Consider the following 18,682-nt stretch of genomic DNA (forward strand, 5'->3'; position numbering starts at 1 on the left):
AGAAATATAAGCTAACTCTTGCTTCTAAATTTCCTTCCCTGGTAGTCAGCAAAGCAGGGTTCTAAGTTCCAAGCCACAGCAATCACTCTCTCAAATCAGAGCAGGATTTCCAGTGGGCAGAGATGGGGCAGGATGAGGGAGAGAACCCCAGAGAGGGGTATGTATTTGGTGGGCATATATGTTGGGGGAAGAGTGTTCTTCCCTCACATACAGGGGGACAGCAGTCCCCGGGCTGGCACTCAGTTGTTATTGCATTTACTTTCTTGGACTTGCCTAAACCTCTTTGCCACTGTCACCACCTGTTGGTTTTGAATGATTTCCCTTCCAACTCTGGGTGTCTTTAGGGTTTTCTCAACTTTCCAGTTCCCAAAGGAAGCACAGAGTCCTTGGGACAGCCCATGGACCAGCAGCATCAGCACCACCTGGGAATCTGTCAGAAATGCTTGGACTTCAACCCAACAGTACCAAATCGAACATGGTATGCATGGATCTATAGCTGTCCAGGTGATTCTGATGCCCACTCAAATTTGGGAATCATTGATTTGGAGGAGTCTTAACATTTTTATGTTTAAATTAAGGCGTGATAGGGGCGCTGGGTGGCTCAGTCGGTTAAATGTCCGACTTCGGCCCAGGTCATGATCTCACAGTTCATGAGTTCAGGCCCCACGTCAGGCTCTGTGCTGACAGCTTGGAGCCTGGAGCCTACTTCAGATTCTGTGTCTCCCTCTCTCTCTCTCTGCACCTCCCCAGCTCATGCTCACGCTCTGCCTCTGTCAAAAATAAATAAACTTAAAACAAACTTTAAATTAAGGCATGATAAAGTACACTGGCTTACTCTTTTCCCTCTTAGGCTCCTGCCTTAGAGAGGCTACCCTTCTGAGTGTTAGACATGGAATTCTGAGGGCTGAATTCTAGTCCTGACTCCTTTCCTGTGGACCCTGAGCATGGTGAAGCTTCTCTCTGGAGTTGTGTTCTCTGCTGTAAATTGAGACTCTGAGCCCAGAGGATCTCTCTCTCTCTCCTTTTCCATAACACCATGCTGAGGTGCTAAAGGCTGAAAGAAGGTTCACCCCCAGTGACTGTGGGGGACCCCAGATGTGGGCTAATTTGGGTATCTTCTCAACATAAGTTGGTAGAAACTCTAGTAGAAATAGCAATGGATGCTCCTAATGCCAAGTTTGGGAGAGGCAAAGGCAGCAGGAGTGGGAAGATTCAAGGAAGGGTGGGGGAAACTCTGATAATTGATCCACATGTTCCTCTTCCCCCACCTTGTCACTACCAGGTGCCACCAAAGACACTGAAGGGGCCCAGCCCCAGGAAGTTGAGAAACAGTGAATAGTTTGAATATGGCCCAGGTAACTAGTTGGAAAAGGTAAATAGGAGGAAGCCTAGGAGAGAATATCAGGTAACCCCAAGGGATGATAGAATGTCCTTGAGCCATGAGCAACTTCCCAGGTCCAATCACACATCAGGAGACATATGTGTGCCATCTCAGGGTGGATGAAGATCCCATAGCAAAACGATGGGACTGAAGACACAGAGATCTCACTGACACTCTGACACTGGCAAGTCACTGGCCTACTCCAGACCTCAGTTTATTCCTCCCTAAAAGAAGTATAATTATACCTCCTTTATCTGTCTCATAGGAGCAAGGTAAAGGTTAAAAAGTAAGAAGAAAATAATGAAAAAGTATCACTGAATCATTCTCAGTGGTGTTCTTATCTTGGGAAAGTTCTATGCCACCTAGTCTGGACAGATCATCTATGCCTCAAGAATCTAGGTGCAGATCTGTGGAGGCGTTTCACTTCCTCCCAACAATCCATGCTATCACTTAATAATTCAGGCAAAAAGGTGAGCTCTGGACCTTAGTTTTTATTCACCGAGCCAATGGCAAATTTGATTCAAAAGTTGAATCTATTGTCAAAGTGTTTAAGGAGATCATTGTTCACCGTCGGGGCAATAAGTGGAGGTACCCTTCTGTCAGCCTCTCCCTTACCTGGGTCTCAGCCGTGGGGGCTGCACAGCCCCAGTCTGGAAGCTGCTCAGTTGCCATTGTGTTTTCGGCATATTCAAATGACGAGCAGGTCTGAGGCCTTGGCTCTGCTTCATTCTGCTTTTGGGAATTGATTTTTCCTAAATGAGAAAATGTACGTCAGACCACAATCAGTTTTCTTCAACTTTTTACAAGTTCAGGGAGGCAAGTGAGGGAGACATTTAGGAAAAAAAAAAAGTCCAAATACACTCAAAGCTGGGTAGCCCAACATTCTGTCCCCTGTAAATCTGTGCTAACTAAACATCTGCATTGCATGTTGTGTGTATCTGTAGAGGATGTCCACCTTGGAGAGCTGAAGGCAAACTTTCCCACAAAACATTGATAGACTTTTCACATTAGGAAGAGGTTAGGGGGAAAAATCATTTGGGAAAAAATGATTAGTCCTCAAATAGTGTTATCCATCAAATAACAAACAGGTTTCCTTTTTCGAGCACTTCTCAGAGCCTTCATTGTGCTACTGGAAGTTGTCATGATGTCCAAAAACAGTATTTGAATTAGAAGCTTCCCAAAGATACTTGGGCAGGGAACCCTTATTTTCCTAGAATACCCATTATGGTCATTCCCAATGCACTCATAATGTACAACGGGAAACTTTGCTCTTAAAGATCTGGCAGGGCAGTGCTTCTCAAGCTTTTATGTGCATACGCATCGGCCGAGTTTTTGTTAAATTGCAGATTCTGAATCAGGAGGTCTAGAGTGCGGGTCTGAAAGTCTCCGTTTCTGAAAAGCTCCCAGGCGATCCTGATCCCAACTAGCCGATGGATCACACTTTGAGTAGCAAGGGCGTAATTAGCAGGGAATGATTAAAGAAAGTGCCTCCATTACCCTTAATAGTAGATTAACCTGCAGAGTGTACTCCTTCCTTGTGCCAGAAAGGAGAATTGCTATTATTATCCTCCAGCCTCAGTGATTACCGACAGGACATGCTGTGATAGCCTCTCAACAGCATTCTGCTTGTGAGCAGAAGTGAAGTAATTGTATTTTCATCAGCACTGAGAGGTTTGTACAGTTACCTCTATTTTTGATAGGGGAATAAGTGAAAAACCAATTCAAATACAGGCATTAGGGGAGCCTAGGTGGCTCAGTCTGTTGAGCATCTGACTTCAGCTCAGGTCATGAACTCACGGTTCATGAGTTCAAGCCCCACGTGGGGCTCTGTGCTGACAGCTCGAGCCTGGAGCCTGCTTCGGATTCTATGTCTCCCTCTCTCTCTGCTCCTCACCTGTTCACATTCTGTCTCTCTCTCAAAAATAAATAAAGATTAAAAAAATTTAAAAAAAAACAAAGAAAACAAATACAGGAATCAAACAGGAAGTGACTCCTCCTCTAGGCAGGAATAACCTCACTCTCCTTTTGTTCCAGCTGGTTTTCCATTCCCTGGCTTTTTAATTGAGTAACCAATGGCCATAGAGAAAAGAGAAGCCTTGGAAAGGCAGCCCTACCTCTGGACCACAGTGATGGCATCATTTGATAGATAGGAAGCTTTGGGGTGGGAGACACAAAAATACCCTGCAGTTATGTTGACCTCACTCTCTACCATATACTACTTTTTTATAACTCTTCATGACGATTTAATTAAGACACAAACCTCCAAAATCCAGCACAGTGGATATTAGCAGCAAGATCAGAACAATCTCCTTCCAATCCCCTTCTTATGAAGCAATTCAAGGCTTGTGGTTTCTATTCAATTTGTTATAATGACAGTGTTTAATCATGAAGTCTACTTGGCAGCCCGCCGCTGAATTGAGGTCACACATGTGACTATTCAAGCATGGAGCATATAATCTATAACTAAGATCTTGCCCCTGAATCTCTGGAGGCTGTGTCATTAATTAACAATGCATTTATTTAAAAAATAATATGCATTACAGCCTTTTAAAATGTAGCCTTGGCTTGAAACGAGCAGAAGTTTGTGATGAAACATTCATGGCAGTTAGTATTATTGTATGAAGAACTCAGCCATGGGATTAGCTCAATCACATTTATTCAAAGATATTTAATTAAATGCCTTCTTTTCTAATTTCTCAAAAGCCTATAGTATAATTTCTACTTGTGGCTCCTTTCTAGTCATCAAATTATAAAAGAAAGTGTTTAGAGTTCTCGTTCATATGCTTATGCACGTCATAAATGCAACATAAGCCATGCAAGTTAAAAATTATTTAGTATCATCCTGCACTGCAATAAATATTTTTAATCTTGAGGGAACAATGAAAAAAAAAAAAACTTTGACCCTTAGCCTGCTCCTGTCTTTAATCATGGAAGCTTGTTTCAATTGATGGTGACGAAGGGCGGTACGTCTCAGTGCAGAGGCTCATTCCACTGCATTGCAGCTAATGCACAATCTACTGCTGAGATATCAAACAAAGTTTTTTATAGTTCAACATATAAATATATTTGAGCAGGATGGGAATATGTCAGAAGACATACATTTCTGGTTAAAGGGCAAACAACATTTCAGCTAAATTTATGTCTTGAGGCTAACCTGGTCTATATTCAGATTTAGGTTTTACAAGATAAAATCCTATGGGTATGTTGTGGTTTTTTTTTTTTTTTTTCTCTTAATCAATTTATATATCCATATACCTGTGCTTAGGTGCTTGTTTCCTTTATATGTGTGTACACTCTTTAATGTAATGCTAAGAGTAGATGATGTTTAACAGTCGTCTTTTTACTTTTTGGTTGAGGATTTACAGGGATTTTCATGCATCCACGTTTCCATTGGGCAGAGGTCACTGACTGACCTCCTGGTGGAAACCTTCTCTGCTGCATGTTTTCCATTTTTTTTTTGTTTTTTAGCAAGTGCATTATTTTGGTGTGGAAACAATCTAATTTGGAAGGTCATAGGTGTTTTACCTGAGGAGGTTGGTTTGGGGAGGCGACTTTCAAGAGGACGCATCCCCCTGGTGGTCATGATGGGGTCGGATGTGGAATGAACAATGGCATTATCTGCAGAGACATGGCTGTCTGCAGAGGAAGGCACTTCTCGTTCAAGGGTCTGAGCTCTGATAGAGGAAGATGCACAAAGTGTTGGCTGGAGAGGCAGGATGGGTTCGGTGTCCTCTGGGGAGTCTGGGTGGCATATATACCGCCCTGTGGAGCGATTTCCAGAGTCTGGGAGTGGGAAGGTTCCGATCCCACTGTCCAGTGTCCTCATCAGGCAGTTTGATTCTAGACAAAGTAACAACATAGTGAGGATTAAAGAATATTCACATAAAGGAATAAAAGTATCACAGGCATTTGTATCTAATCTGGAGGAAGGGAGATATCTAGAAGGAAGAAATACTATTAATGGGGTAGTAAATTTCCAGTGAGTGGCATCATAAGATTTAATTAAACATGGAGATACTCCCTTCATTTAATATGAGGTAAGGCAGCCAGCCATTCCTGGCAGTGAGAGTCACATATACATTTTCCTTGGCTGGTTCTCCAGAATTATCATACAAAAAGAACAGTCATTAGAGACCAAAACATATATTTGGTAAGCTTTATTTCAACTGGGAATCATATGACTTCAACCAATTAGGTGAAATTTATTAACCGAAATATGATGAGTAATGAGCACACATAACACATTGAAGTGATGTCCTGACAAAGGTAATTGTGCATCTCTTACATGAATTATCATCCACTTGTCAGTTAACGGAGTCTCTGGCCTCTCAAATTTAATTGTGAGGGCAAGTAATTCACATGCTACAGGGATCATCCCCAAACATACCTTACCCATGATAACATCACTGTATCAAGTGGGCTTCATTTGGCCCAAGTGCCATTTGAAGTCAATTTGTTGAGAAGACCACAGAGCCACTTCATGTCTTTCAGTGACTTTATGCAGTGACAAAACCCATCAGTACCTTCGGATATCTTGTCACTCCCAGAGATCTCACTACTGCCTAAAACAAATCAAATTGATTTCACCATATGGGGGTGACATATTCTGCTGTGTCTCATCTTTAAGAAATTTTATACACAGATAAAAATTCAGTATCTGAAAAATTTATTATGTATTTCACTTCTAAAATGGTGGTATGATTTACCAAAGCCAATGAGACAGCTTCCAAGATCTGTTTGTCACCCCAAAAGTCTCATGTTTATATGACAATCTTCGAATAAAGCATCCTTAGTAAAGTTTTTGTCAGCAGCTTATACATCTAAGACTAAGTAAGAGGCACAATTCAGCACCCTTTTAGGCATGGCAGAGAATATAACGGAATAGGGCATAATCTTTGCATCAAGAGGCTCAACAGTGAATATTTTACAGTGAACAATGGTTTGGAAAATGGTAAAGTCAATAACTATTACACGACCCCAACACAGGATTCTTAACCTCTTGAGGTCTCAGGTTCCTCACAGGATTGCTGTGAGGATAAAAATGTTTGCCAGCAAATTTCTAGAATTGAGAATGACACCAAGCATACTGTGAAGTGGCTGGAGGAATTAAATAATGAACAGTGACATACACAAAATACTTAGTATATATATTAGATATTAGCAGGTAGTTTATCCATCAGTGCTTTTCTTACATAATCGCCTTTGATGCTGAGCAACTAGTATCAGAATTCCCAAATCTGTCCATTCCCTACCCTCTTCCTCAAAACCTCTTTGCTGTAAATGAGTGGAAGAATTCTGGGAATTTCCTAATAGTAAGGTAAAAAAAAAAAAAAGGGTAGGGGTGTGGACAGACGTGGTTGTTGTAAGTTCTAGTAGGTTCGATGCTGGTTTTGGAAGCACTGGGAAGACAGTCCCTATCAAAGGAGAAGCTTCTGTTTTCAAAGGTATATTTAGTGGGAAGATGCAGATACGCTCTTGCATTTAGCCATCTCCTATGCCATCTGATCTCAGATACTGGTTAGGGATTGCAGGGGCCTTGATTCATATGACTATGTTCTGGGGCAGGCTTTTGTTTTGCAGGATCACAAGTGCTAAGTTTTAGCTCCATTCATTTCAAGGCTCCACCTGGGCAGCTTTACTCTCTATCAATTTTAAAGATTATTCTTTATCTTCTCCATTCATTTTCTCCTCAATTAAGGGAACCTGATTGTTACAGAAGGGCCTTTTTGAAAATGAACAGATGTTTGCATGGGGAGGCATTGCCAGAAGAGTTCAAAAAAAGGACCCTGCTATTCAGAATTTGAGGTCCTTTTTTCATTTTAGCCTAGAAACACAAAACCCCTCGGCTTTAGCATATCTGTGCGTTGTACTTGGGGCAATTCTAAGAGGCTGAACTACTTCAATATCATACAGGAGCACATGGGTCTTCATCAGAACTGGTCCAGTGTCTGGGAATGGGAAATGGACTCAAGGCACACAGCAGCGGAGGTGTGTTAGTCTCCACGTGCCCCAGGCTACCTCCTGTAATAATTTACTCCCAGCACCTTCAGGACTGCACCTGAACTAAAGAGTGCTCAGCAGGAGGAGGCAGGTGGAGCTCCTTTCCTTTTGTGGGCATGCATCATCAAATCCGGTTACTTATTGTGGCCAAAGGACTTTACTCCTTTCTTTGCATCAGTCTTCATCTTCCAACCTTATAAGGTAAGAACTATTATCACCATCTACAAATGAGGAATCATAGCTCAAAAGGTCCAAGTAACTTGCCCAAGGCCTTGCACTATAAAAAAAGAGTTTGGATTTGAATCCAGTCAGATGTATTTACAAAGACCATGCTCTTAACCATCAAGCTATCCTGATACTTGCCCAAAGTACGGATAAATCCAGATGTGGGGTCCACTCGTTTAATAGCCATTGAGTCAGCCTTGTGAATGCAAAGCTCACAGAATGCCCCTCTGCTCCTAAGCAGGAGTTCAGCTTCTCCTATGGAATTGGAGCAGGTGCCTGAATTCTAGCTGGTTCTCCTGCTCCCCATTCAGAGGTCTGGGTCTACTGTTGACATTCTCTGTGTCTAGGTAGTTGTTGCCCCATCATGCAAGATGCCTGCACACCCTGATCTACATGGTTCCTGAGAATCACTATTGCTCAGTAACTCTTCCCTCTGCCTTCTTCAGTTGCATCCATAGACTTCCATGCCAACATTTTTCTGGCCTTAATCTTTGCTCTCTGGGCTAGGTGATAGGCATTGTCTTCAAGGGCAGTTTTTCTGGCTTTGTCTAAGAACTCTCTCTCCTACAAGTATTTGATAGGGAGCACTGAATCCAATCCTCTCAAATGGAGACTCAAAAAGCAAAATGAGATCCATGGCTGCCTCTTTAGTGAGCTTCTGGGGAAAAGCCACAGACACCAAAGCCTGTGTGTGCTGGCCTGGCCTATAACACAAGACAGAAAATAGGGTAAGGAGGGGTATTGGGTAGGAAAAATGATGAAGGCTGTTTAAGTATGGTACTCTTTGGAAAATACCAAAATTTTCTGGTTTCTGTCTCCTTAAATCATTTTTCTTTCCCTTCTTTACTTTTACAATACTGTCATACCAGAATATATAAAACAGAACTTTTGGTATTCCTGAGTTCTCAGATTTTCTGAGAAGTGTGTGACACTAAACTCACAAACCACTTGCTATTAAAGTCATTTTTTATTTCTAATAATTACAGATGCTAAATGTACTGAATTTGAAGAACTCATTTGTAAGTACCTATGAAAAGAGGTGTAGACAGTCAGGGACTCAGACACCATATGCCAAGTTTCACCCTCAAGCAAATTTCTCCAGAATTGCATCAACCTTTGGAGGTGGAGTTTATATTGAAAAATGCTGACCCCTTTGTTATGTACTTTCTTTAAGGTGCTGTAAGTTTCTCAAAGTTCATAAAAATACTGTAACCTGAGAAAGTATAAGATATTGTACTTCTGAAGCCAGTTTTTTTTTCTGAGAGAATTATAAGAACCACAACGTAATTAAATGGCTGTGATAGGAATAAAGTTCAAAGTGGCAAGCTGACCTTGCATCTCAAATGAGTTGACAGTCTTGATCTTGACAAGACTAAGTTCACATTTGTGGCTGTGAGAACAGATGCCAACAGGGCCTTGCTAATGAGTTCAAGGGTTGGGTCTCTGGATGGACCAGCAGGTTTCATTCTTCCAAGGTCACCAATCACTCTTGTGACCCTGGTCAGACCTTCCATGTACTTCTCATTGTCCCATTTGCCTTTATCTCCCATTCTCTCAAGGTTAAGTTCTCTCACTTATGGGCACCAACCAGCCCTAGACATTTCATCAATGACTCACAGTGGTGCTTCCCAGTCCTTTTAAAGTCATGGCACATAAACAGAAAATTGTAGCTCACTGAGGAAAACACTGGCTACACCAAGGAAAACACTGGCTACTTGAGAGCTGAGGGCTCACCATCTCAGCACCCCTGAGTCCCATTTAGGGTATCAGCAGCAGAATGGCAGGGAATTTTTACAGGATGGATTCAGAATCTTTTGCTCACCCCTCGAATCTACCACCTTGTAGATCTCTGGCAGGCAAGGAGATGGATACCTTTTTGGTCTCTTGGCAGCTGATACAGAAATTTCTATGCCCTCCTTCTTTGGGAAAAAAGCTCAGAGTCCTTGGGTTAGGAATACTGTCTGGCACCAAAGCTTCAGTACAGGGGAACTTTACTGTACATAAACGGGAGAAAAGCAGCCCATGAGTGGGTGAGTAGCCAGAAAGAGTGAGGTTCTGGATTAGATGGTGGCAGAGAAGAAATTCTGGAGAAACCTTTCTACTGCAGATTTGTCAACTGTTAACTTAGGGCGCACAATGTAAAATCCCCACTCAGTTCACCAAGGAGCATTAGCACTTAATGCTCCTTGTACCAGAAGCCTCAGCAGGTGGTTTTAGTTTTCCAATCTGAAAATTAGATCATACAGCCTTCTTCATGGGGGAGCACTGAGGACTAGAAACATAGCACCTAATACACATAGCATGGTGCCTGGAGCAGGCACAGAGCTAACATTCAGAAAACAGCACAATTCTCAAAATCAATGTTATTAGACTGTAAACATCCTGGGGGCAGACTGGATCTTATTAATTTCTTATATAAGTCCATTCCTGATTCTGTATTTTCTTTTTTCAACAGCATGGTAATTATATGCTGATAGAGCTGATAATAACAATAGGCTGATCAAGTATTCTCCATCATCAGTGCTCAGCACAGCACCTGACACATAGATAGTTCTCACTGAGTGTAATGAAAAGAACGGGTGGAGAAAAAAAAAAACAGCTCTAATCTTTAGAAAATTCTTCCTGAAATTAAATTGAATATGAAGCTTTGCTTTTGAAATCCCAATCGGCTGCCTTTTGTTCTGACTCTAGCAACCAAAGAAAATAGCTGACTTCCTTCTTCTGTATAGCTATTTTTCACATATAGCCAGACTTCATTAATTCAGATAGCCAGAGAGATAAGATCATTGAGAATTATTGGATATTTTAAAGACCAATTTCTTAAGACTTCCAAGCCGTTAGAACAAGAGTCCATGACCAAGACAAAGGACAGCTCCTGGGATGATGTTTCGGTGTCCTCCTCAGTCTCCTGCCCCTCCTCCTCCGCCCCCCAAAGCATCACTGGTCTGAAGGTTTCAGATCTAACAGGAGCCAGAGTGGCATCATCACCCTGGCCCTCATCCTCAGGAATTCTTGATGCCATGCTGAGTGCTGGAGTCCCACTTGACATCAGTGCCCTTAGTACTGTACGAACTAAGCTCTTATAGAGTCAAGTTCCTGGGAACATTTGTAGTGAGTAGATGAGATTATGCAGTAACATCTTATATGTATTTACACAAAACAATGAGTTTCTCTCTTTTAAAACAATTTGTTCTCTCATGTGGATTGTCTAGGCTTCTTCCAAACTTGTTTTGTACTATTTCTTTACACAGTAATGTTATCTTTAAAAATAGCTGTAAAGGGAAAAGTTTATTTCCAGCACTGTTTCAGTTAATATAAATTTCCAGGTTGGTGGAATCTGAATTAGCAATGATTTTGAGTGTTTGGAAAATGTGGCTGATTTTCCCTCAGCCTTCTCCTCTACGGATTAAAGTGTCTCGAACGTTTTCTCACACAATTCTCTTTTCTCACACATTTTTGTGATCCTGTGGCACAAATCTTAATTGCTTGAGTTTGTAAACCCAAATTCCTGGTATTATTAATGTATTTGTCCAAAGAGATTATTTCACAGAATAGGCTTGACAAAACCTGACTTGAGTTCTAAGTTACTCAGAATATTCAGAAGAATGAAGTGAAAAAGAATAGGTGAAGTGGAAAGGAACAGGCCTCAGAGCCGGAAAGAGAAGGCTTGAAGACCTGTGGGGCTACCTGCTAACTGTGTGACAACAGGGTTTGGAAACTATTCTGACCGCATACAATGACAGCACATTTGTAATGAGCCTGGCACAGTGCTCATGACAAAGCAGGTGCTCTGTAAGTTTCACAAGTGGTTGTGAGGGAAAGGTGGGGGCCCCTCACACACACTGTCATGGAGCCCAAGGTAAATCAAATTTCCATCTGCGTGGTTAGTATATTACTGCAGCACCTGGGTACATTTTACCAAACAACTACCTTGTGGTTGTTTCCTAAGAGATTACCTTTTGGCAACCATTTCCTTAGGCCGGGGGAGGTGGGGGGTGGGGGGTGGGGGGTGGGGTGGGGAGGGGGGCAGTTAGCTGATTGTAATCATTAATGAGCAATTGTGAAGATCGAGCAAAGTACTTGGAGTTGGCTGCAAGCTGCCTCATATATAGAAAAGGTGGAGTCTGTTCTCTCAAGAAGTCCATTTTGGAGTTGGCATCTGAAAGGCTTTTTAAAAGCCTAGATGAATGATGTTTACTGATGTCGCTTTACCTACAGACTTATTACATTCTCGGGGAACATTCAAAAATTAGTAAGCCATGATTTTCAGTTAGCAAGGGTACGGCTCTTCTATCCTAAAGAGTGTACTTGCTCCCAGGCAGTGATCTACCCTCTCTCACAGAATCAAACAAACTACTTTAGTAACTGCTGATTTTTGTCCTCTTATGCACTAATAAATCCTAGAAAAGTGGAAAATTTAAAATCCAAACTCTTTTTTACTTTGAGCATTTCAATCCTATCTACAAGTTTCAGCCCAGAAATGCAGTGAGGATCCAATACAATGCACCAGCCAGAAAGGGTGTCTATATGGGTGCTTAATATTCATGCCACATTATTAATTGGTATGCTTTCTTCTAATGCAAGTGGTCATGTAAATAAATCTTTGTATGAGTTCTCTCCAGGTTCCTAAACATCTTTAAGCTACGTGCGGTGTTGGCACCAGAAATTTAAACCACAGATGGGAGAACAGATCTCTTTATTTGCACATCCTTCTCTTCATCTGTATGACTGAAACAAGTTAAAAAAAAATAATCCTGTTGCCAACGCCACAACAATTACATGGAGATTATTCACTCTGAGTTGGGTCCATGGTTTTTTCAAAGTCGTCAGAGATGACTATATTGACTATTTATTCACAACAATGGGGTAACTTTGGCTGTGGCATTAAGATGACCTTTTGGAAGAGTAAATTCAATTTGATGGCTTTGGAATACATGAGAATACTCAGCCTCTGAATTCCAAGTGGATTTAAGCTTTCTGAGACTTGAAAAGTTTATAGAAGAATGGGAATTTGTTTTCCATTCCCCTACACTCTCTTTGATATAAAGGAAGACCTGGATGTTGGATGTTGGGGGTCTGGGATTCTATTACACAGGGAATGAATATGAGAAAGAATACAGGAAGTTAACATGACAAAAAATTAGAGGGACAAACCAGACCATGGAATTTCTTTGTAAAGATGAAGACAAGTTATTTAAACTGACATAGAAGAAATGCCACCTTAGGCTGGGGTTGGTTTCTGGTGAATAAACATTCTGCATCTGATAGTAGCATCACATAAAATACTGTAGTGAGATGTCATTTAAGAATATAAACTGGAGAAGGTTAGAGATGGGTTCTAAATGCCCATGTAGACCATCAATTCATAGAAATACTTCTTGAATTTAGTCCCATATGCAGCTGGTAAAACCCTTGAAGGAAAAAAAAAATCCTTTGCTTGCTATGTGTTCCTTTCTGTCACTGACACTAAAACAACGTTTAAGGTTCTGAGGGTGGTCTTGGTCTAGTATTTTGGGATTTGTTACGCAACTTTCCAAACCCTTCTTGATTTTAAAAATGTTAATAATTATCTCTATTCTTGTATCCCCCCCAGACTGAGCAATCTTGAGATCTTCACATATTCCTTCATTTCATGCTATGCTACTATGCTTGTTGTATAAAACTATGCTCAGACTTGTATGCAATATTTACTGTGATATAGAAGAGTATGACCAGTATGGTTTAACTGACAGCATCTGTTTGAATTGGTCAGCTGATCTAGGAACTTTGATCACAGACTCCTACATCCTATTTTGGGAGTCACCACTTCAGGTCAAAGTCTTAGATGATGAGTATACACATAGATCCCTCCTAACTCCCCAAAAAGCAATGCCTACCCCTCGACCACTTTCCTATCCATATGTCAAGTCTTGCCCTCTTTACTTTGATATTATTCTAACTTAAAAGAAAACAAAACACAAACACAGTACTCTCATTAGCCAAACTTTCTAGAATATAACAATGTGGAACCACAATGGTTCCAGCCCTGATCTATGATCACAATGTTTTATTTGGAGAAATGCAAGCTTATTTTTCCCTCTTGTTTCCTGTTACCCTTGTTCATTCTCTATCCATGACAGAATTACTCTATCCTCACCTTTTTTCCTCCCAATCTAATTATAACTTAGCTGTCTGCATCTTCTTTAAATATACTTTTGGACTGGTGCTCATGAACGGCATGTTAAATATCTAAACAAATGATGTTTACAGATTCTCCTTTGTTTGCGGACTCATTATATTCTCAGATTACATTCCCAAATTAGTAAATCATGATTTCCTTGTAGAGAAAGTACAGCATATCCATCCCAAAGGTTATCCTTGAATCTGTTCAATAATCTAACTTCTCTCCTACATTCATTCCATCTCTATCTGTCCTGCCAAAGGAAGTGAAAAGTTAAACAATTATCTGGTGAATCTGATAGACACAGATGGCTCTTATGGGTAATTCTGTGTCTCTAAATCTCTTTTACTCCATATCAGGTTTTCTGAATTATATGGACTACTGCCTCTATTCTCCATTTCACCTGCCTAGATAATATCTGCTTTGATGAAGCAACTGAGGGAAGGGAGGAAAGAAAATAAATTGGGGGTAAGGTGTTGCAGGAAGAGATTCAAAACAGTTTGATTTGGCAAGAAGCATATAAAAACAAAGAAACACGGGGAGATGCAGACATATCAACTTAATAACAGATAAAAATTTATTAAAGATGTTTACAAGAGCTAAAGCATCTTATGTATTATTACCCAAACTTTTTTATATTAATTTTTTACATGCTCTAAAATTGCAAATTATTTCAGTTTGTTCATATTACTGTAGTTATAGATATTTAATGAAAGCCTCCAGAAAGATACAAATGTAAAGTTCATAGATGTTTTTCTCCATTTGTCTCTATTTAATCAGTCTCAATGATTTTTTAAATTATATGCAGAAAGGAAGAAAGCCTGAGTCTTCATACTCCTAAACTTTTTTTTTTTTTAATATTCACTTTAACATACCTTACTTGCTTGGTTCAGGATTTTAATTATTATATGGTGATCTATTTTAAGTGAATATTTAAGGACCATTTATTTTTCTTTTATGTGACTTCAGTTGAAATGTGGGTGAAGAGAAGGCTGAGGTTAATGTGAGCCTATCTTTCCATTTCAGCTGCCACTCTCCACTCTCCACCATTCCATGGTTGTCTCTACAGGAAGATAATAAAGAAGTAATGAAATCCAACAGACCAATGGATATGGATATAGGTAAAAATACAGAGAGGTTTTTGCTTCTGTCCATTAAGTATTAACTGCAACAATGCTATTAAACACTTTTTCAGATATTGGACAGTAGGCAGCATACGACTTGACCTCCGAATCATGGGAAACAAATGAGGTGAGCCCTACAATCTCCCCAGCCTTCTTCCTGACTACCGTTTCCAGACTGAACTACAGAGAGAAGGAATACAGAGCCTGCAGGTCTTGCTGAATTGAAGAGATAAATATAGGTGTGTGCGTTTGTGGGGTGGGGTGGGGATCAAGGTTGCTAGAATTTGCAGGGCTGTATATTGTAAAGAAAAGATAATAGCAGAGGTATGCCTAAAGTCTTTGGCCCTGTACTAATCTGAACATGCATGAGGTAACTACATTCATGATGTCAGAGAAACAATTATTATGAAGCACTAAGTTAAATAATTTCTTGAGCTCACATAAAGCTGAAAATAGTTTATGTTTCCACCATTCAGGGAGGCTAGGCTTTCCAATATATGGGCTATAGGCTAGAGTTCTAAGAAGGGACATACTTAATAATGAGGCTAAATTATACTTTGAATAAAGGTTTCCCTGAACAAAGAACAAAACTTGAGAGTAAGCCTTGAAAAATAAAACTAATCTGCAAATACTTTTAAAAGAATCCTAGAACAAAGTCCAAAAATTTTTATAGGACTACTGAAATCTGGGACCCAACAATGTAAAATTTATAATTTCTGACATCCAGTCAAAAAGCACTAGGCATGCAAAAAACGGAAAAATATGATCTGTAATCAGGAGAAAAATCAATCAATAGAAACAAAAGCATTGATAAGAGATAATGATGTTCAGGAGAAAAATCAATCAATAGAAACAAAAGCATTAATGAGAGATAATGAAATTATCATAAAGAACCTTAAAATGTTTTTTTTAATTTTTTTTTTTAACGTTTATTTATTTTTGAGACAGAGAGAGACAGAGCATGAATGGAGGAGGGGCAGAGAGAGAGGGAGACACAGAATTGGAAGCAGGCTCCAGGCTCTGAGCCATCAGCCCAGAGCCCAATGCGGGGTTCGAACTCACGGACTGTGAGATGGTGACCTGAGCTGAAGTCGGACGCTTAACCGACTGAGCCACCCAGGCGCCCCAAGAACCTTAAAATATTATAGATATTATAAATATGTACAAAGTTATAAAGTAAAACTTGAACATAATTAAGAGATATCAGAATAATAAAAATACTCAATGAAAATTATAGACAGGAAAAAAACTACTAAAATTGGAAAAAAAATACACTATCTAGGATTTATAACAGATTAGCAGAGATATCAGAAAAGAAAAAAACAACAGTGAATTTGAAGACATAACAATATAAATGATCCAAAATAAAGTATATAGAGAAAAAAGACTTAAAGAAATAGAGCATCAGTGACCTTAGAGTCAAAATGAAGTAGTTTAAATATGTATAACTGGAGCTCCAAAAGGAAAAAGAGAAAAGAGAAGAAAACTTACGTGAAGGAATAACCAAAAATGTACCATATTTGATAAACTGTAACCCCAAATCTAACAGACTCAATGAACCCCAACCAGAACCAACATGGAGAAAACTCCAGTAAGACATATCATAATTAAGTTGCTGAACATTGATGATAAAGACAAATCTTAAAAGCAAATGAAAATAAAGATACTTTACAGAAGAACAACGATAAAACTGACAGTAGACTTCATGTCAGATGCTATATAATCCAGAAGTTAGTAGAATTACATCTTTAAAGTGCTGAGAGAGAGAGGAAAAAAACTATTAACCTTATAAAATTAATTTCAATTAATCAACTTTTCAATTATTGTAAAGATCAAGGAAAAAGAAATATTTTAAAAACAAACAAGAGCTGAGTGAATTCATTGCCAGAGGATTTTTAGTGTAAGAAACATTAAGTGTATTTTCACAGGCAGATGGAAAATGAGTATCAGGTAAAAATCTGGATGTAGGAAAAAAAACCACCAGAAATGGTAAGTATATGTTGTAATATAAAATGTATTTCTATTTTTAAATCTTTTTAAGGATAAGTAACTAAAGCAAATATAGCAGCATATTGCAAGGTTTCTAATATATGTAGACATAAAATATAACAATAGCATAAAGGAGGGAGAGGTTACAAGAAAGCAATCTATGATATATTATTTAAGATAGTGCTAAAATAAAGATGTAGACTACATTTAAGCATTACATTAAGCACTAAGGGATAACCTGCAAGTAGAGATAAAGGGGAATTATGAAAAAAATGACTTAAAGGAAGACAGAAAAAAATGCAAAACTATGAAGAACACAGGGGACAAGTAAAAGGTAACATATTAAGATGGCAAATTTAAACCCAACCATTTAGATAATTACATTAAGTGTAAATGGCTTAAACATGCTGATTAGTAGGCTGAATCTGTCAGATTTGATTACACCAAAAAAAAAAAAAAAAGCAGCAAGATCCCATTATATTCTACCTATGAGAAATCCACTTTAAATATGTTCATGGATTAGAAGATTTAATACTAGGGGTGCCTGGGTGGCTCAGTCAGTTAAGTGTCTGACTTCAGCTCGTGAGTTTGAGCCCCATATGTGTCTGATTTTACAGCTCGTGAGTTTGAGCCCCATATGGGGCTCTGTGCTGATAGCTCAGAGCCTCGAGCTCCCTCAGATTCTTTGTCTCCCTTTCTCTCTGCTCCTCCCCTGCTCATGCTCTCTCTCTCTCCTTCAAAATAAATACATTAGAAAAAAAAATTTTAAAAGAAGATTCAATATTATTCAGATGTCAAATCTCTCCAAATTCATCTGTAGATTCAAGGCAATTCTAATGAAAACACTACCAGTCTTTCTTACAGACAGTGACAAACTGATTTTACAATTATTTAGAAAAAAATATTTGGAAAAATTATTAACTTTTTCTTAACTTTTTTTAATGTTTATTTATTTTTGAGAGAGAGAGAGAGAGAGAGAGAGAGAGAGAGAGAGAGAGCAGGGGAGGAGCAGGGAGAGGAGATGCAGAATCTGAAGCAGCCTCCAGGCTCTGAGCCGTCAGTACAGAGTCCCACGCAGGGCTCGAACCCACAAACCATGAGATCATGACCTGAGCTGAAGTCAGATGCTTAGCCGACTGAGCCACCCAGGCACCCCAGGAAAAAAAAAAAAAAAAAAAAAAATATATATATATATATATATATATATATATATATATATATATATAAAGTAAAACAATGTTAGAGGACTGATGCTACCTGAATTCTATGTGGCTATATGTGGTACTGGGTGAGGAGTTGCACATTAGACCAGTGGAACAGAACAGACATTCCAGAAATAGACTCACACATATATTGTCAATTGTCAAAGATGACAAGATAATTTAATGTAAGAAAGATAATGATTTGAAAAAAGGTACTAGAAACACTACATACTCATATGGAGAATAATGAACTTCACCTCTTTCTTCACACTGTATACAAAAAAGTATAGACTAAAACATAAGAGTGAAAAACCATAAAAGTTCTAGAAGAAAACAGAGGTTATCTTTGCAAGCTTTGATTAGGCAACAGTTTCTTAAATAGACCTCAAAAGCAAAAAAAACATGAAAGAAAAATGATAGACAATCAAAATAAAAAAAACCTTACTATTTAAATACACTATAAAGAAAATTAAAAGGCAACAAGCAAGCTATAACAAAATGGCAAAAAAGTATATCTAATAAGGGGTTTGGATTCAGAATAAAAAGAACTCTTATACTACTAAGAGAATAAACAATTCAGTACAAAATTGCACAAAATTTT

General features: G+C 39.1%; 1 protein-coding gene across 2 annotated transcripts in view; it reads right to left on the reverse strand.

The window, feature by feature from the left end:
- The window catches only part of NCKAP5 (NCK associated protein 5), an 890,605-nt gene that overhangs the window by 55,238 nt on the left and 816,685 nt on the right, over nucleotides 1-18,682 (reverse strand). For both annotated transcript variants that reach the window (XM_043576610.1, XM_043576611.1), the window contains exons 16-17: nucleotides 4,907-5,221; nucleotides 1,997-2,133 (exon numbers count right to left, since the gene is read on the reverse strand). In XM_043576610.1, the coding sequence (XP_043432545.1) occupies nucleotides 1,997-2,133; nucleotides 4,907-5,221 (452 nt within the window). The remainder of the gene's footprint in view (nucleotides 1-1,996; nucleotides 2,134-4,906; nucleotides 5,222-18,682) is intronic.

This window comes from Prionailurus bengalensis, chromosome C1 (genome assembly GCF_016509475.1).
Source record: "Prionailurus bengalensis isolate Pbe53 chromosome C1, Fcat_Pben_1.1_paternal_pri, whole genome shotgun sequence".
Lineage (NCBI taxonomy): Eukaryota > Metazoa > Chordata > Mammalia > Carnivora > Felidae > Prionailurus > Prionailurus bengalensis.